General features: G+C 35.9%; 2 protein-coding genes across 2 annotated transcripts in view; both read left to right on the top strand.

Moving 5' to 3' along the window:
* Positions 1 to 10,398, top strand: part of LOC147846573 (globoside alpha-1,3-N-acetylgalactosaminyltransferase 1) — a 30,373-nt gene extending 19,975 nt beyond the window's left edge. Inside the window, exons 4-7 of the mRNA XM_087241783.1 lie at positions 1,024 to 1,053; positions 5,713 to 5,745; positions 5,881 to 6,015; positions 9,342 to 10,398. Of these exons, the coding sequence (XP_087097909.1) occupies positions 1,024 to 1,053; positions 5,713 to 5,745; positions 5,881 to 6,015; positions 9,342 to 10,032 (889 nt within the window). The 3' untranslated portion in view covers positions 10,033 to 10,398. The remainder of the gene's footprint in view (positions 1 to 1,023; positions 1,054 to 5,712; positions 5,746 to 5,880; positions 6,016 to 9,341) is intronic.
* btbd2b (BTB domain containing 2b) overlaps positions 1 to 21,068 on the top strand; it is a 1,074,195-nt gene that overhangs the window by 817,640 nt on the left and 235,487 nt on the right. The gene's annotated exons all lie outside the window — the stretch shown is intronic.

Genomic DNA, 21,068 nt, shown 5'->3' with positions numbered 1-21,068 from the left:
ATTTCTTTGATTTAAGCACATTCAACTACTTCCTCTCCCCCCAGGTAATTCATTATTTAATCATTGTAAATATTTTTCTTTCACTGTATAATATATTTTCACTGGTTTTCATGGGATATATGGGCAATAAATAATTGCAGTGATTATTTGATTCAGTTTATTTCTTTCTCCATCCGCTTGTCACACACATTAAACTGATGTATGTTATTGTCATCTACTCCTAGTTTAATATTAACATCTAAAAGGACGTAACAGTTGGGTTTAGGGAAGGTGGTGGGCGGGTCAATCGGTGCTTTTGAAAACACCATCGGTTGGGTTTAGGGAAGAGGGTGATGGGTCAATCTGTGCTTTTAAAAACACAATTGATTGGGTTTAAGGAAGGTGGTGGGCGGGTCAGTCGGTGCTTTTGAAAACACTGTCGGTTGGGTTTAGGGAAGGCGGTGGGCGGGTCAAATGGTGCTTTTGAAAACACTATCGATTGGGTTTAAGGAAGGTGGTAACGGGTCAAACAGTGCTTTTAAAAACACTACTTGTTGGGTTAGGGAAGGGGGTGACGGGTCAGTCGGTGCTTTTGAAAACACTGTCGATTGGGTTTAAGGAAGTTGGTTGGGTGAGTCAATCGGTGCTTTTGAAAAAACTGTCGATTGGGTTTAGGGGAGGGGGTGACGGGTCAATTGGTGCTTTTAAAAACACTACCGACTGAGTTAGGGAAGGGGTGATGGGTCACCTCCTGGGACATGTTTCGCTATCTCCAGAAATACATACAGTCGGTACATAATCAGAATAAGTCTGGGTTGCAAACTTTTGTATACATAACTTTAGTCTTGAGTCATTAAATAATTAATTATTCTCGGTTTATATGGTTGTTTTTATGGTACTGATTAGATCACTAGTGAAGGTTAATAATTATTTATGAGTGCTGGACTTTAGTTTATACAGAGGATTGAATGAATGCATATGGATGGAATTGTCTAAAATGTCTGGGTGACTTTTTCTTTTTTTTTACTTATTCCTGTGTTTCAGGTTTCACTACAATCCCAGTGTGCTAAAAGGGTGAGTGTTTTTACATTATGTTGTTTTAGTAGAAAGAAACTCATTTCTGCGTTGGCCAAAAGAACTCAAACAAACTGCAAGTTAAGAAAACACATGTAAATAGAAAAAACCCCCAAAAAATGTAGAAAAGAGAGAGTTATATGATGGACCACCTGTCAAAATAATTAATGTCTTATGCCCCCCCCCCCTTTAGTGTGGGACTTCTAGCCTCGCCCCCTTTTGATATAAACCTTATACTTTCAGTAATTAGTTTCTTCATTCATTCATTTATTTTCTTGTCGGCTTAGTCCCTTTAATAATCTGGGGTTGCCACAGAGGAATTAGCCGGCAACTTATCCAGCATATATTTTACACAGCGAATGTCCTTCCAGCTGCAACTCATCACTGGGAAACACCCATACACTCTTGCTTTTACACATTTACACTACGGACAAGCTTACCCAATTCACCAATAGCGCATGTGTTTGGACTGTGGGGGAAACCAGAGCACCCGGATGAAACCCATGCCAACACGGGGAGAACATGCAAACTCCACACAGAAATGCCAACCCAGTTGGCGTTTCTGTGTGAAGTTTGCATGTTCTCTCTGCCTGCGTAAAAACTTATTGTAAGTTGGCAGGTTTATTCCGCTGTGGGGACCCCGGGACTAAGCCGACAAGAAAATGAATGAATGAATAATTTATATTAACATAACTAAATATAAACAATGCCATTTTTATTCTAAAAAACAATTATGCTCAAAATCACTCATCACAGTCAAAAACAGATTTTATAATCTGAACAGCAAGCTGGTGATTTTAAGTATAAACAGTTTTGAAGATATTAACTGTTTAATACTGGTTAAATTCGAAAAGCATCCTGTATATACATGTATGTATTTGTGTGTGTGTGTGTATATATATATTTATGACAGCTCCCATCTCCCATATTTATGACATATCTCCCATAAAACCTCATGAGTTCTCTTTTAGGACATATATACATATACACAGCTGATGCCCATCTAGAAAGCACACTCATGTGTTGAGATTTTTCAGATCACATGATCATACTGTATGTTCTAAAAAAAGACTCATGAGGTTTTTGAAAGGAACAGTGAGAACATTGCAGAACTCCGTCACCAATACGTCCAGGTAAGGTTATGCAATACAGTCATTACTTTACAAGGCACAGTGTGTTTTGCAGTAACCTACTCTATAAACCTGGAGTTCAGTAGTACATACATTAGTTATAGTACAGTGAACCATTTACACTGTGTCTAATTACTTTTAGAGAGTCATGAAGCTGGAGGTCAATCAAGTACCACATGGAATTATCTATGTTGACGAGGCTGGCTTCAACTTGGCGAAAAGGCGTCGCCGTAGGAGAAACATAATAGGTTAAAGGGCCATCGTTACCATACCGGGCCAGAGAAGAAGTCGGGCAAATGCAGAAGACGAGGCAGAATAGAAAAATACTTTGTTTTTTTATTGTAATTGTGGTGCTTTTTCTGTTTGTATATCTTGCAGTGATTTCCTTTTGCAAATAAAGTCTATTGCAGAAATTCTGTGTCTGTATTTTTTTACATCAACTGTAAATTTTATAAAGCAATTTTTTTCTTTATTTTTGCATTGAACTTTTGCAGTAAAAAAAAGAAAATGCATTTACTAAACCCAACAAAATGAAAACTGTAGAGAGGCTTCAAATATAAGGGCAAAGCTGACACAAACTAATGCAGTTTCTGTAAATTTAACTGATGATAGTGTTTTATTGTCAGTGTGGTCTGATTGACTGAATGTTGCTGTTGGAAGAGAACATGTGTTTGTGTTTTGAACAATTATTTCATTTTGAAACATGTTTGCAGTGTTTTGTTAGACATGGTGTAGTGTGGTCATTTATTACTGTATTTTGAACATTAGTTTAGGGGTTTAGTTTACAATGTGTGATTTTGAGCATGAAATTAACTGTTTTGTCAATTGTGTGTTTTAGGTGTGTTGCTGCGTTAAGAGTTTAGCAAACTTGTTAAATGTATTGAAAAAACTGTCATAGACATTGTAAAAAAACTGTAATACTGGTTAAATATGAAAAGCATCCTGCTTTACAAAGCATTTCCCTCAAATCCATGTGAAATATAGCTAAAACTTTCTTTACAATCAAGCATTTCTGTTTTATAACCATCAAACATTTTAATCTGAACTTTTTTATGATATTCACTAAAGACTAACTGGATCATAAAGCATTTCTCACAATCGTTTAGAAATTCCCTACAAAAGTTTATGTCTCTGCATCATCGAACAGCAAACGTATTACTTTTTTTAACGTTCTTGTTAAGTGACATCAACAATAACAATTCTGAAGATCTGCTCACAACATCTCATTCAATTCCCTTATTTAAGTGTAAGGGGTAAGTTCTTCTTCACAAATAAAAGCATTTCTGCTTTGTCGCAGCTTAAACGATTTCTTTTCTCGTTTAGGATATTAGATACTGAGCTAAAGGTTCTTTTACTACCGACGCTCGTACATGCAGCGGAAAGGTATTTTCTAGCGAGTAGTGCAGCTTCTGGCAGACGGGCCTGATTAGCAGCCCAGTAGGTAAGTGCGCTCTCGTGCCTGGGAACCAGTGGTTCTGCTAGGTAAATATACACAATTGAAGCCTCAAATATTTGAAGCCTCTCTACAGTTTTTATTTTGTTGGGTTTAGTAAATGCAGGCATTTTCTTTCTTTTATTGCAAAAATTCAATACAAAAAAATTAAGGAAAAAAATGCTTTATAAAATTTACAGTTTATGTTAAAAAATACAGACACAGAATTGCTGCAGGACAGACTTTATTTGCAAAACTACATCATTGCAAGATATACAAAAAGAAAAAGCACCGCGATTACAATAAATAAACAAAACAAAGTAATCTACTGTTAATCTGCCCGGTCTTCTGCATTTGGCCACATGTTCTCATCCACATTACACTTGATATCTTCACGGTAACTGTGGCCCTTTGACCAATTATGTTTCTCCCAAGGCGACATCCCCAGCCTCGTCAACATAGATAATTCCATGTGGAACTTGACTGGCCTCCAACTTCATGACTCTCTTAAAGTAATTAGACACAGTGTTTGCAAATGCTGTAGTGTACTGTATATCTACTGTATGTGCTAATGAACTCCAGGTTTATAGAGTAGTTAACTGTGAAACCCACTGTGTATAGTACATTAATGACTGTATTGCATAACCTTACCTGGATGTATTGGTGACGGAGTTCTTTGATGCACTCTGTTGGAATATCAAGCCAATTCCATGCGTGTTCAATAAGAAAAGGTCTGGAGAGGGTTTTCTTCAATGCCAAAAATATTAGTAATTTATTAGGTACAAATGAATAATTGGATGACAGAGCTCTGGGTTACGTTACCCCAATGCAATACAAGAATTACATTCAAGAGGTTCGCAACTAACATACATTTCCTGACTCCAGCATATATACACAACCGATCTTAACAGGTGGAGTTTTGGTGTAACATCACTTGTCAGTCATTCTGCAGTCCTTCATTAGCCCTTTGTAACCCCAAGACATTACTTTCTCTTTCTGCAACCCTTCTCTGCATACCAGAACTGAACAATCATGTGCATCTTTAATATATTTCACACTTCTACAAGCATCATGACAACTTGTGACATGTCTATACTGTAGTTCTGGAACAAAGGCCCCCACCCTCAATTTATTCTTATTCTGCTATTTCCACTTGTCAGCAGTTCTTCTAAAAAGTATGCAGCACAGCAAAAAAAAAGGAAGTTTGTCTGGTCAAGATGTTTTATAATACAATAGAAAAGATTGATTAATCTGTTGTTAGTCTAAACATTTTCCTAATAAAAAAAAATACAAAAGTAATGAAAATAAATTCCTTTTCTCCAACAACTCACTGTTCCTTTCAAAAACCTCAAGAGTCCTCTTTTAGAACAGATGATCATGTGATTGGGAAAAACTCAACACATGAGTGTGCTTTCTAGATGGGCATCAGCTGTGGTTATATATTTATTGCAATAAGTATATTGCATCAGCTGTGCCTTGTTGTTTCTTATTGGCAATGGAAACAATACAGGTAATATATTTGTATTTCAATTCACAATTCACTTTGACTTTATCCTATATAAGTTCTGTTTAACATGGTGTTATCTGTTCTGATATTCTGTGTGAAAGCATTTGTAAATTTGACTGTAAAATTACATTGTTTTGCTCTTGGTTGTGCTTGTGTTTAAAAGAAGGTAAAACATTTTAAATTGGCGTTAACTGGGTGCATTTTGTGTCAAAGCAACAAGAAATGTGTAAATTGTACAGCCAACAAAGACGGATGTTGGGCTAATCATGGTAAGAGTTTAGCAAACTTGTTGAATGTATTGAAAAAACTGTCATAGCCATTGTAAAAAACTGTAATGTCTGGGTTGGTGTCGTGAATTATGCTACAAACATCTTGTAATAAACTGCATTTTAGATTAGATTAGATTCACCAACTGTACGTAGTACACATCTCATAGCACTGCTGATGATGTGACAATAAAAGTGATTTGATTTTAGTTAACAATATCTTACAAGACTTTTTCTTTTCTTGTCTTTATTTCATATCAAAGAAATGCATTTTGTGCATAATTATAACCTTTGAAATGGGTGTTTTTTTCTTTTTTTCCATAGGTTTCATTACAATCAACCTAGTGTGGTAAAAGGGTAAAGAGAGTTGTTATGCTTTTAGCAGTGATCTACTTTAACCCATTTACACTTATAAATATGGACTGATCCGTGTGTGTGTGTGTGTGTGTGTGTGTGTGTGTGTGTGTGTGTGTGTGTGTGTGTTTTATACAGGCGAACAGATGTTGTTTCTTTGTCACCTTGGCTTGCTCCAGTCATTTGGGAGGGAAACTTTGACCCCACACTGGTTGATTTCATGTATAAACAACATAACTTCACTATAGCCACCACCTTCTTCGCTTTGGGAAAGTGAGTTTTGTTTATATATACAAATTAACTAGCGTGGCACGGTGGCTTGGTGGTTAGCACTGTGACCTCACAGCAAGTAGGTCGCTGATTTGAGCCTCGACTGGGACAATGTGCATTTCTGTGTGGAGTTAGCATGTTCTCCCCGTGTTGGCGTGGGTTTCCTCCGGGTGCTCCGGCTTTCCCCACAGTCCAAACACATGCGCTACAGGGGAATTGATGAACTAATTTTGGCTCTGATAAATAAAGAACTGAGCCGAACCAAAGAAACCAGAAGTTTTGATTTGACATTTGTTTTGTGTTTTTTGTGTTGTATTTTGATTTGTTTTATTTTTTGTTTTGAGTTTTTTGTTTTGAATTGTTTTGTTGTTTTTGTGTTTTTTGTTTTGTTTTGAACTGTTTTGTATTGTTTTGTAGTTTTTGTGTTTTTTGTGCTTTGTTTGATTGTTGTGATTTGTGTTTTGTTTCATTTTGTGTTTTTTTTAATTGTTTTGTATAGTTTTGTTGTTTTGTGTTTTTTGTTTTGTTTTTTATTGTTTGTTTTGAATTGTTTTGTATAGTTTTGTTGTTTTGTGTCTTTTGTTTAGTTTTTTTTTTTTTGTTTTGTGTTTTGTTTTAGTTTCTGTTTTGTTTTCTGTTTTTTGTTTTGAATTGTTTGTTGTGTATTGTTTTGTAGTTTTTATGTTTTTTGTGCTTTGTTTTATTGCTTTGATTTGTGTTTTGTTTCATTTTGTGTTTTGTTTTTTGTTTTGAATCGTTTGTTGTGAATCGTTTTGTATTAATTTGTTGTTTTTGTTTTGTGCTTTCATTGTTTTATTTCATTTTGTGTTTTGTTTTTGTTTTGTTTGGTTTTGTTTTGATTTGTATTGTAGTTTTTGTGTTGTTTTTGTTTTGTGCTTTGTTTTCATTCATTCATTCATTTTTTTGGCTTAATTACTTTATGAATCAGGGGTCGCCACAGCAGAATGAACTGCCAACTTTTCCAGCTCAGGTTTTACGCAGCGGATGCCCTTCCAGCCACAACCCAGCACTGGGGAACACCCACACACTCTTGCACACGCTAACATACACTATGGCCAATTTAGCTTGTTCAATTCCCCTATAGCACATGTGTTTGGACTTGTGGGGGAAACCAGAGCACCCGGAGGAAACCCATGCAAACACAGGGAGAACATGCAAACTCCACACAGAAATGCCAACTGACCCAGCCGAGGCTCGAACCAGCAACCTTCTTGCTGTGAGGCAATTGTGCTACCCACTGCGCCATCATGCGGCCCTATGCAATGTTTTATTTTTATTTATTTATGTTTTTTTTTTTTTTTCAATTTTTGTTTTGTGTTTTTGTTTCGTGCCTGTTTTGTTCATTTGTTTTAAATTGTTTTGTATTGTTTTGTAGTTTTTGTCATTTTTTGTGCTTTGTTTTATTGTTTTCATTTGTGTTTTGTTTCATTCTGTGCTTGTTTTGTTTTGTCTTTGTTAGTTTGTTTTGTTAGTTTTTTGTTTTATTTTTTGTTTCGTTTTGTGCTTGGTTTGTGTTTTGTTTTGTGTCATTTTGTGTTTTGTTTTGTTGTGTTTTGATTTAAATTGTTTTGTGTTGTGCTTTGTTTTGTGTTGTGCTTTGTTTTGTTCTTGTTTTTTTGTTGTTTTTTGTTTTGTGTTATTTGGTTTTGTTTTGAATTGTTTTGTATTGTTTTGTAGTTATTGTGTTGTTGTTTTTTGTGGTTTGTTTTATTTTTTTGATTTGTGTATTGTTTCATTTTGTGCTTGTTTTGGGTTTTGTTTTGTGTTTTGTATTTTGTAGTTTTTGGGCTTTTTGTTTTGTTCTGTGTTTTATTGGGTTTTTAAAATTATTTGTTTAATTTTGTGTTTTATTTTGTGTTTGTTTTGTTTTGTGTCATTTTGGGTTTTGTTTTGTGTTTTTGTTTTGTTGTGTTTTGATTTAAATTGTTTTGTGTTGTGCTTTATTTTGTGTTGTGCTTTGTTTTGTTTTTTGTTTTTTTTTTGTTTTTTAATTGTTTTGTATTTTTTGTGTCGTTTCTTTGTTTTGTGCTTTGTTTTATTGTTCTGGTTTGTTTTTTGTTTCATTTTTTGTTTTGTGTTATTTGGTTTTGTTTTGAATTGTTTTGTATTGTTTTGTAGTCATTGTGTTGTTTTTTGTGCTTTGTTTTATTGTTTTTATTTGTGTTTTGTTTCATTTTGTGTTTTGTTTTGTGTTTTGTTTTGCGTCATTTTGTGTTTTGTTGTGTTTTTGTTTTGTTGTGTTTTGATTTAAATTGTTTTGTGTTGTGTTGTGTTCTTTTGTGTTATGCTTTGCTTAGATTTGTGCTTGTTTTGTTTTGTTTTGTAGTTTTGTGTTGTTTCTTTGTTTTGTGTTTTGTTTCATTGTTTTGGTTTGTGTTTTGTTTAATTTTTCTTTGTTTTATTTGGTTTTGTTTTGAATTGTTTTGTAGTTTATTTTTTTTATTTTTTGTAGTTTTTGAGTTGTTTTCTGTTTTGTGTTTTGTTTTATTGTCTTTATTTGTGTTTTGTTTTGTGTAATTTTGTGTTTTGTTGTGTTCATTTCGTTTTGTGCTTGTTTTGTCTCGTCTCGTCTTTTGTGTTTTGATAAGAATTGTTTTGTAGTTTTAATGTTTTTGTGCTTTGTTTTAATGTTTTTTTTGTGTGCTTGTTTTGTGTTTTGTTTCATTTTGGGTTTTGTGTTTTGATTTAAATTGTTTTGTGTTGTGTAGTGTTGTGCTTTTGTTTTGTTTTGTGTTTTCTTTTCTTTTAAATTGTTTTGTATTGTTTTGTTGTTTTTATGTTGTAGTTTTTTATTGTTTTGTTTGTTTTTTGTGTGTGTTTTGTTTTGTGTTTGTATTGTTTTGTGATAATTTTTTTTCATTTAATTTTCTTTTAATATATTTTGATGAATGACATAAATATAAATAAAAAAACTAAGTGTAGGCGATGCGGTGGCACAGTAGGTAGTGCAGTCACCTCATAGCAAGAAGGTCACTGGTTCTAGCCTTGGCTGGGTCAGTTGGCATTTCTGTGTGGAGTTTGCATGTTCTCCCTGCGTTCACGTGGGTTTCCTCTGGGTGCTCCGGTTTCCCCAACAGTCCAAAAACATGCGGTACAGGTGAATTGGGTCGGCTAAATTGTCCGTAGTGTATGGATGTTTCCCAGAGATGGGTTGCAGCTGGAAGGGCATTCGCTGGATAAGTTGGCGGTTCAATCCAATGAACTAGCGGATCATTCCACAGTGGCAACCACAGATTAATAAAGGGACTAAGCCGAAAAGAAAATGAATGAATGAAATTAACCGTCTTAAATCTCATTGTTTTTATTAGATACACACGATTCCTGAAAGATCTTCTGGAGTCGGCGGAGCAGCATTACTTTATTGGGTATCGAGTGCATTATTACCTGTTCACAGATAAACCAGAAGCAGTTCCCGAAGTGAAGATGTCAGAAAACCATCGTTTGACCGTCAGGAGAGTGCCCAGTTTGGACAGATGGCAGGACATCAGCATGGGCAGGATGGAGATACTGGAAAAACTCATAGCAAACGAACTAATAAACGAAACCGACTTTATTTTCTGCCTTGACGTGGATACTAAGTTCTATGGCCACTGGGGAGCAGAGACTTTGGGTCGACTGGTGGGTATAATTCACCCCTGGTTTTATGACTTTCCGAGGAATAAATTCACATATGAACGAAGACGGGAATCTGCAGCGTTCATTCCTGATGGAGAAGGAGATTATTATTACACCGCTGCAGCATTCGGTGGCATGTTGCAGGACGTTTATCAGCTGACTAAAACTTGCCGTCAGCAGATGAATATCGATCGTGAAAACTCCATAGAGGCGATATGGCATGAAGAGTCTCACCTGAACAAGTATTTCCTTTATAATAAACCCACAAAGCTGCTGTCTCCAGAATACCTGTGGCGAGATATAAACATTCCCGCAGATCAAATTAAAATAGTTCGATTTTCTCATGTCGCTAAAAACAATGCTGAAATTCGGTCGCCTCACTAGCGTTGATGTTGGGATAAACGAGATATCGGATGAGATTATGAATTGTTGGAAGAGTGTAGTTTTAATGAAATTTGATACCGCATGCCGTAAGGGGAAAACCCTTTTTGATTTGCAATGTGTGTGTCTCTGGTCCTTCACTGACTCGGTAGATGCAGAGAGTGGTGTCAAACAGCCGCGTGTGTGTGTGTGTGTGTGTGTGTGTGTGTGTGTGTGTGTGTGTGTGTGTGTGTGTGTGTGTGTGTGTGTGTGTGTGTAGACTATCCTGTCACAAAATACGCACTATGGTAATAGTTTAATTGTGGTGACAAACAACATGTCTGTACTGCACTTCAATAATGCAAATAAATTCGGCATAATCCAATTCAATTTCTCTTTAGTTCCATTAGGATTTTATTTGGATTAAGGTCATCAAAACTGCTGTTTACATGGTCGACTCTTAATCATTTACATTTAGTCATTTAGCAGACGCTTTTATCCAAAGCGACTTACAAATGAGGACAAGGAAGCAATTTACACAACTATAAGAGCAACAATGAATAAGAGTGGTAGACAAGTTTCAGGTATGTAAAGTCTAAGAAGCAAAACATTAGTAATTTTTTTTTTTGTAATACAGTTAGCGGTAGAACCAGAGAGGCAATTGCAAATTAGAAAGGAAAGTAGAGACTAAATAGTTGAGTTTTTAGTCGTTTCTTGAAGATGGCGAGTGACTCTGCCGTTCTGATGCTGTTAGGGAGTTTATTCCAACAAGTGATTTCTTCCATGAGGCGACGTTCATCCACTGAACGCAAGTTTCTGGAGGGCTCATAAATCTGCAGAAGTGAGAGCAGATAAGAAGGAGCAAAGCCAGAAGTTGCTTTGTAAGCAAACATCAGAGCTTTGAATTTGATGCGAGCAGCAACTGGCAGCCAGTGCAAATGGATGAGTAGCGGAGTTACATGTGCTCTTTTAGGTTCATTAAAGACCACTCCTAGAATGTCCTAGAACCATAGACAAACAACTGAAAACAAGTCTAAATGTACTTACACGCTGCTGGCCTCGTTGCTAAAGTGCTTCTCCTACTAACTAAACCTAGTGCACTGATTATATACCCTTTACCTGGTGCTTGGACATGCCTCGAGAGAGTACCCACAATAAAACAACAGAAACTGAGGCAGGGGGTACGAAACCGTCCGTGATATACACGCAAGCTCTTACAGTAAGAACCACACACAAACAACTGAAAACAAGTCTAAATGTCCTAGCACCACACACAAACAACTGAAAACAAGTCTAAATGTCCTAGAACCACACACAAACAACTGAAAACAAGTCAAAGTGTCATAGAATCACACACAAACAACTGAAAACAAGTCTAAATGTCCTAGAACCACACACAAACAAGTCAAAGTGTCCTAGAACCACACACAAACAACTGAAAACAAGTCTAAATGTCCTAGAACTACACACAAACAACTGAAAACAAGTCTAAATGTCCTAGAACCACACACAAACAACTGAAAACAAGTCAAAGTGTCCTAGAACCACACACAAACAACTGAAAACAAGTCTAAATGTCCTAGAACCACACACAAACAACTGAAAACAAGTCTAAATGTCCTAGAACCATGCACACACAAACAACTGAAAACAAGTCTAAATGTCCTAGAACCACACACAAACAACTGAAAACAAGTTAAAGTGTCCTAGAACAACCACACACAAACAACTGAAAACAAGTCTAAATGTCCTAGAACCACACACAAACAACTGAAAACAAGTCTAAATGTCCTAGAACACAAACAACTGAAAACAAGTCTAAATGTCCTAGAACCACACACAAACAACTGAAAACAAGTCTAAATGTCCTAGAACCACACACAAACAACTGAAAACAAGTTAAAGTGTCCTAGAACAACCACACACAAACAACTGAAAACAAGTCTAAATGTCCTAGAACCATGCACACACAAACAACTGAAAACAAGTCTAAATGTCCTAGAACCACACACAAACAACTGAAAACAAGTTAAAGTGTCCTAGAACAACCACACACAAACAACTGAAAACAAGTCTAAATGTCCTAGAACCACACACAAACAACTGAAAACAAGTCTAAATGTCCTAGAACACAAACAACTGAAAACAAGTCTAAATGTCCTAGAACCACACACAAACAACTGAAAACGAGTCTAAATGTCCTAGAACCACACACAAACAACTGAAAACAAGTTAAAGTGTCCTAGAACAACCACACACAAACAACTGAAAACAAGTCTAAATGTCCTAGAACCACACACAAACAACTGAAAACAAGTCTAAATGTCCTAGAACAACCACACACAAACAACTGAAAACAAGTCTAAATGTCCTAGAACCACACACAAACAACTGAAAACAAGTCAAAGTGTCATAGAATCACACACAAACAACTGAAAACAAGTCTAAATGTTCTAGAACCACACACAAACAACTGAAAACAAGTCTAAATGTCCTAGAACCACACACAAACAAGTCAAAGTGTCCTAGAACCACACACAAACAACTGAAAACAAGTCTAAATGTCCTAGAACTACACACAAACAACTGAAAACAAGTCTAAATGTCCTAGAACCACACACAAACAACTGAAAACAAGTCTAAATGTCCTAGAACCACACATCAACAACTGAAAACAAGTCAAAGTGTCCTAGAACCACACACAAACAACTGAAAACAAGTCTAAATGTCCTAGAACCACACACAAACAACTGAAAACAAGTCTAAATGTCCTAGAACCACACACAAACAACTGAAAACAAGTTAAAGTGTCCTAGAACAACCACACACAAACAACTGAAAACAAGTCTAAATGTCCTAGAACCACACACAAACAACTGAAAACAAGTCTAAATGTCCTAGAACAACCACACACAAACAACTGAAAACAAGTCTAAATGTCCTAGAACCACACATAAACAACTGAAAACAAGTCTAAATGTCCTAGAACCACACATCAACAACTGAAAACAAGTCAAAGTGTCCTAGAACCACACACAAACAACTGAAAACAAGTCTAAATGTCCTAGAACCACACACAAACAACTGAAAACAAGTCTAAATGTCCTAGAACCACACACAAACAACTGAAAACAAGTCTAAATGTCCTAGAACAACCACACACAAACAACTGAAAACAAGTCTAAATGTCCTAGAACCACACACAAACAACTGAAAACAAGTCAAAGTGTCCTAGAACCACACACAAACAACTAAAAACAAGTCTAAATGTCCTGGAACCACACACAAACAACTGAAAACAAGTCTAAATGTCCTAGAACCACACACAAACAACTGAAAACAAGTCTAAATGTCCTAGAACCACACACAAACAACTGAAAACAAGTTAAAGTGTCCTAGAACAACCACACACAAACAACTGAAAACAAGTCTAAATGTCCTAGAACCACACACAAACAACTGAAAACAAGTCTAAATGTCCTAGAACAACCACACACAAACAACTGAAAACAAGTCTAAATGTCCTAGAACCACACACAAACAACTGAAAACAAGTCAAAGTGTCATAGAATCACACACAAACAACTGAAAACAAGTCTAAATGTTCTAGAACCACACACAAACAACTGAAAACAAGTCTAAATGTCCTAGAACCACACACAAACAAGTCAAAGTGTCCTAGAACCACACACAAACAACTGAAAACAAGTCTAAATGTCCTAGAACTACACACAAACAACTGAAAACAAGTCTAAATGTCCTAGAACCACACACAAACAACTGAAAACAAGTCTAAATGTCCTAGAACCACACATCAACAACTGAAAACAAGTCAAAGTGTCCTAGAACCACACACAAACAACTGAAAACAAGTCTAAATGTCCTAGAACCACACACAAACAACTGAAAACAAGTCTAAATGTCCTAGAACCACACACAAACAACTGAAAACAAGTTAAAGTGTCCTAGAACAACCACACACAAACAACTGAAAACAAGTCTAAATGTCCTAGAACCACACACAAACAACTGAAAACAAGTCTAAATGTCCTAGAACAACCACACACAAACAACTGAAAACAAGTCTAAATGTCCTAGAACCACACATAAACAACTGAAAACAAGTCTAAATGTCCTAGAACCACACATCAACAACTGAAAACAAGTCAAAGTGTCCTAGAACCACACACAAACAACTGAAAACAAGTCTAAATGTCCTAGAACCACACACAAACAACTGAAAACAAGTCTAAATGTCCTAGAACCACACACAAACAACTGAAAACAAGTCTAAATGTCCTAGAACAACCACACACAAACAACTGAAAACAAGTCTAAATGTCCTAGAACCACACACAAACAACTGAAAACAAGTCAAAGTGTCCTAGAACCACACACAAACAACTAAAAACAAGTCTAAATGTCCTGGAACCACACACAAACAACTGAAAACAAGTCTAAATGTCCTAGAACCACACACAAACAACTGAAAACAAGTCTAAATGTCCTAGAACCACACACAAACAACTGAAAACAAGTCTAAATGTCCTAGAACCACACACAAACAACTGGAAACAAGTCTAAATGTCCTAGAACCACACACAAACAACTGAAAACAAGTCTAAATGTCCTAGAACCACACACAAACAACTGAAAACAAGTCTAAATGTCCTAGAACCACACACAAACAACTGAAAACAAGTCTAAATGTCCTAGAACCATGCACACACAAACAACTGAAAACAAGTCTAAATGTCCTAGAACCACACACAAACAACTGAAAACAAGTCTAAATGTCCTAGAACCACACACAATCAACTGAAAACAAGTCTAAATGTCCTAGAACCACACACAAACAACTGAAAACAAGTCTAAATGTCCTAGAACCACACACAAACAACTGAAAACAAGTCTAAATGTCCTAGAACCACACACAATCAACTGAAAAAAAGTCTAAATGTCCTAGAACCACACACAAACAACTGAAAACAAGTCTAAATGTCCTAGAACCACACACAAACAACTGAAAACAAGTTAAAGTGTCCTAGAACCCACACACAAACAACTGAAAACAAGTCTAAATGTCCTAGAACCACACACAAACAGCAGAAAACAAGTCTAAATGTCCTAGAACCATGCACACACAAACAACTGAAAACAAGTCTAAATGTCCTAGAACCACACACAAACAACTGAAAACAAGTCTAAATGTCCTAGAACCACACACAAACAACTGAAAACAAGTTAAAGTGTCCTAGAACCACACACAAACAACTGAAAACAAGTCTAAATGTCCTAGAACCACACACAAACAACTGAAAACAAGTCTAAATGTCCTAGAACCACACACAAACAACTGAAAACAAGTTAAAGTGTCCTAGAACCCACACACAAACAACTGAAAACAAGTCTAAATGTCCTAGAACCACACACAAACAACTGAAAACAAGTCTAAATGTCCTAGAACCACACACAAACAACTGAAAACAAGTTAAAGTGTCCTAGAACCTACACACAAACAACTGAAAACAAGTCTAAATGTCCTAGAACCACACACAAACAACTGAAAATAAGTCAAAGTGTCCTAGAATCACACACAAACAACTGAAAACAAGTCTAAATGTCCTAGAACCACACACAAACAACTGAAAATAAGTCAAAGTGTCCTAGAATCACACACAAACAACTGAAAACAAGTCTAAATGTCCTAGAATCACACACAAACAACTGAAAACAAGTCTAAATGTCCTAGAACCACACACAAACAACTGAAAACAAGTCTAAATGTCCTAGAACCACACACAAACAACTGAAAACAAGTCTAAATGTCCTAGAACCACACACAAACAACTGAAAACAAGTCTAAATGTCCTAGAACCACACACAAACAACTGAAAACAAGTCTAAATGTCCTAGAACCACACACAAACAACTGAAAATAAGTCAAAGTGTCCTAGAATCACACACAAACAACTGAAAACAAGTCTAAATGTCCTAGAATCACACACAAACAACTGAAAACAAGTCTAAATGTCCTAGAACCACACACAAACAACTGAAAACAAGTCTAAATGTCCTAGAACCACACACAAACAACTGAAAACAAGTCTAAATGTCCTAGAACACAAACAACTGAAAACAAGTCTAAATGTCCTAGAACACAAACAACTGAAAACAAGTCTAATTGTACTTACACACTGCTGGTCTCGTTGCTAAAGTGCTTCTCCTCCTAATCAGAGTGCTGTCTTAATGGCATTACATTTGGATTAATGGTGTCCATGTAAGTCTACTCACTGTCAAGACTCAAGGCTGATTTCAGGTGATGTGATGTGTGAGTGTTTAAAAGTTTCTATGAGAAACCTTGTGAGAAGCATCTGTTCCTGGAAATGTAACTGGTGCGGTCGGTTCTCTTTAAAATAGACTGGACAAAAAGTGACTTGTGCACCCACAGTCCTGCTGCTACTGCTTCCAGGAGCTTATACATTTGTTGTATATCATTCCAGTGCAAGGAAAATGGATAGAGAATGCTAGAAATTTACCTGCAATTCTGGAAGAGTCATATATTTTGAGCATTCCAGAAATTTGATCAGTGGCGGATTTAGGCATGGGCAATATGGGCGATGTAGAGCCATGTAGTGAAGAGTGTTTCCAAAAATCTATAGTTTTGCTGTCGCAGATCCATGGTTTAAACCACTTTAGTTATTACGTAAATGGCCCATAATAATGCTCTAAACGGGGTGGAGTAAGAACTTCTTTAAAGAAGAACGCCATCATTTCTTTGTACAGATTATGTTGTTTTACAAGGACACACATTTAAAATACATGCAATATTAGCTTTGGTAAAAAACATGCACTCGCTATCCATATTAATTGAAATATATGTAAATGGCAGATATAGAGCCTGTGTTTCCTTACTAATATTATTGAGAATGTTACATATTTTATTCTAAAACAAATCACTTACAAAAGCTGACACATAGTCTGATATCATATATAAATCATATAAACAAATTAATAATGCAGCTATTTTTTAAGAAATTAATAAATAATAATATTAATAATATTAATGATGACGATGATTATTAAGTAGGAAATTGTCTACTTTTGCAATTTGACTCATGCAAACCACAGCATAAATGTTCTAATCAACAGATACATGCCATATTCAGTACAGATACTTCATAAATAACCCATTGTAAATTAAAAAGCATTAACGTATGCTGTTTTTTATTTGATTTCACAAGCTTTGAAGATGTAACATAAATTCCGCTTTTAAATAATAGGTCACCTATAGCCTATAAGGGATCATGCATTATGATGGTGATGATGAGCGATATGAAGCTTTTGTTTCAAAGCTTTGACACAACTGAATCAATGATTTGAAAAATGATTCACTGATTAGAAGCGTTGGCGACGGCTTTTTGTCAAAACATTATAAATGCAACAAAACAAATCAAATCAAATCACTTTTATTGTCACGTCATCAGCAGCACGTGTGCTATGAAAGGCTTAGGTGCTGGCTCCAGACAGTACAAAAAACACCGACTGCAAAATACAGATATTGCAAATACAACTACAGTGAAAATACAGATAGTGCAAATACAACGACTGCAAAATGCAGATATTGCAAATACAACGACAGTGCAAAATACAGATAGTGCAAATACAACTACAGTGCAAAATACAGATAGTGCAAATACAACGACAGTGCAAAATACAGATAGTGCAAATACAACGACAGTGCAAAATACAGATAGTGCAAATACAACGACTGCAAAATACAGATAGTGCAAATACAACGACAGTGCAAAATACAGATAGTGCAAATACAACTACAGTGCAAAATACGGATAGTGCAAATACAACAGTGCAAAATACGGATAGTGCAAATACAACTACAGTGCAAAATACGGATAGTGCAAATACAACTACAGTGCAAAATACAGATAGTGCAAATACAACAACAGTGCAAAATACGGATAGTGCAAATACAACTACAGTGCAAAATACGGATAGTGCAAATACAACGACAGTGCAAAATACGGATAGTGCAAATACAACTACAGTGCAAAATACAGATAGTGCAAATACAACTACAGTGCAAAATACAGATAGTGCAAATACAACGACAGTGCAAAATACAGATAGTGCAAATACAACGACTGCAAAATACAGATAGTGCAAATACAACGACAGTGCAAAATACAGATATTGCAAATACAACGACAGTGCAAAATACAGATAGTGCAAATACAACTACAGTGCAAAATACAGATAGTGCAAATACAACAGTGCAAAATACGGATAGTGCAAATACAACAGTGCAAAATACGGATAGTGCAAATACAACTACAGTGCAAAATACGGATAGTGCAAATACAACTACAGTGCAAAATACGGATAGTGCAAATACAACTACAGTGCAAAATACAGATAGTGCAAATACAACGACAGTGCAAAATACGGATAGTGCAAATACAACTACAGTGCAAAATACGGATAGTCCAAATACAACGACAATGCAAAATACGGATAGTGCAAATACAACTACAGTGCAAAATACAGATAGTGCAAATACAACTACAGTGCAAAATACAGATAGTGCAAATACAACGACAGTGCAAAATACAGATAGTGCAAATACAACGACTGCAAAATACAGATAGTGCAAATACAACGACTGCAAAATACAGATAGTGCAAATACAACGACTGCAAAATACAGATAGTGCAAATACAACGACAGTGCAAAATACGGATAGTGCAAATACAACAGTGCAAAATACAGATAGTGCAAATACAACGACAGTGCAAAATACAGATAGTGCAAATACAACGACAGTGCAAAATACAGATATTGCAAATACAACGACAGTGCAAAATACAGATAGTGCAAATACAACTACAGTGCAAAATACAGATAGTGCAAATACAACGACAGTGCAAAATACAGATAGTGCAAATACAACGACAGTGCAAAATACGGATAGTGCAAATACAACAGTGCAAAATACAGATAGTGCAAATACAACTACAGTGCAAAATACAGATAGTGCAAATACAACGACAGTGCAAAATACAGATATTGCAAATACAACGACAGTGCAAAATACAGATAGTGCAAATACAACTACAGTGCAAAATACAGATAGTGCAAATACAACTACAGTGCAAAATACAGATAGTGCAAATACAACGACTGCAAAATACAGATAGTGCAAATACAACGACTGCAAAATACAGATAGTGCAAATACAACGACTGCAAAATACAGATAGTGCAAATACAACGACTGCAAAATACAGATAGTGCAAATACAACGACAGTGCAAAATACGGATAGTGCAAATACAACAGTGCAAAATACAGATAGTGCAAATACAACTACAGTGCAAAATACAGATAGTGCAAATACAACGACAGTGCAAAATACAGATATTGCAAATACAACGACAGTGCAAAATACAGATAGTGCAAATACAACTACAGTGCAAAATACAGATAGTGCAAATACAACGACAGTGCAAAATACAGATAGTGCAAATACAACGACAGTGCAAAATACGGATAGTGCAAATACAACAGTGCAAAATACAGATAGTGCAAATACAACTACAGTGCAAAATACAGATAGTGCAAATACAACGACAGTGCAAAATACAGATATTGCAAATACAACGACAGTGCAAAATACAGATAGTGCAAATACAACTACAGTGCAAAATACAGATAGTGCAAATACAACGACAGTGCAAAATACAGATAGTGCAAATACAACGACAGTGCAAAATACAGATAGTGCAAATACAACGACAGTGCAAAATACAGATAGTGCAAATACAACGACAGTGCAAAATACAGATAGTGCAAATACAACGACAGTGCAAAATACAGATAGTGCAAATACAACGACAGTGCAAAATACAGATAGTGCAAATACAACGACAGTGCAAAATACAGATAGTGCAAATACAACGACAGTGCAAAATACAGATAGTGCAAATACAACGACAGTGCAAAATACAGATAGTGCAAATACAACGACTGCAAAATACAGATAGTGCAAATACAACGACTGCAAAATACAGATAGTGCAAATACAACGACAGTGCAAAATACGGATAGTGCAAATACAACAGTGCAAAATACAGATAGTGCAAATACAACGACAGTGCAAAATACAGATAGTGCAAATACAACGACAGTGCAAAATACAGATAGTGCAAATACAACGACAGTGCAAAATACAGATAGTGCAAATACAACGACAGTGCAAAATACAGAGTACAAGGAGAAACGTGCATTATGCATAACTGTCAACCCTCCCGTTTTCCCAGGATTTTCCCCTATTTTACAGTCCTATCCTGCTATCATTCCATAAAGGTGTTTTCCTGTATTTCTCCAGTATTTTTAGTCTTTCTCTGAAAGGTGGCAAATAAACATTAGAGTCGATCCTCCTTATATGCAACTCACCCCCCCTAACCACCAGGGGCCGCCCCTTACTCTTCAATGTGAGTCTGTTCTGTGCTTTCGCTTTGTTTAGGAATGAAAACACTTATGAATAAATATAAAAACGGTGCGATTCCCTTTCCTTTTCATTACAGATGCCGTCTCCTTTTTATTTGCAATTCTCAAAATAGTCATATAGCGGTGCATGACTGTCAGCTGACGCGCTCCATTGCAATAATAAGACGCTGTTTCCCAAACAGATTCTGTACACGTAATTTGAAGCAGAGTCTGGATTTTGGGTGTGTGTTCAACAGACATATATGCATAATTAATAATAATAAAAGCATCTAAAGATGTCGATCTTGGTGTTTTTTTTGTTTGTTTGTTTTCAAACACAACTAATTTTGTCCTAAATGAGCATAATTAGTAGTTTGGGGATTATTAAAAGGGGGGTCGGGGTAATCCTTTATGGTGGGCATATCCCTTATTTTCTCACACCAATATTGACGGGTATGGCATTATGTTAGTGATGATGAGCGATATGAAGCTTTTGTTTCAAAGCTTCGACACAATTAAATCAATGATTCGAAAAACGATTCACTGATTCAAAGCA

The sequence above is a fragment of the Danio rerio genome, chromosome 2 (genome assembly GCF_052040795.2).
Source record: "Danio rerio strain M-AB ecotype USA chromosome 2, GRCz13ab, whole genome shotgun sequence".
Classification (NCBI taxonomy): domain Eukaryota; kingdom Metazoa; phylum Chordata; class Actinopteri; order Cypriniformes; family Danionidae; genus Danio; species Danio rerio.
Note: the sequence above shows the minus strand (reverse complement) of the source record. Positions and strands in the feature narration are given on the sequence as shown.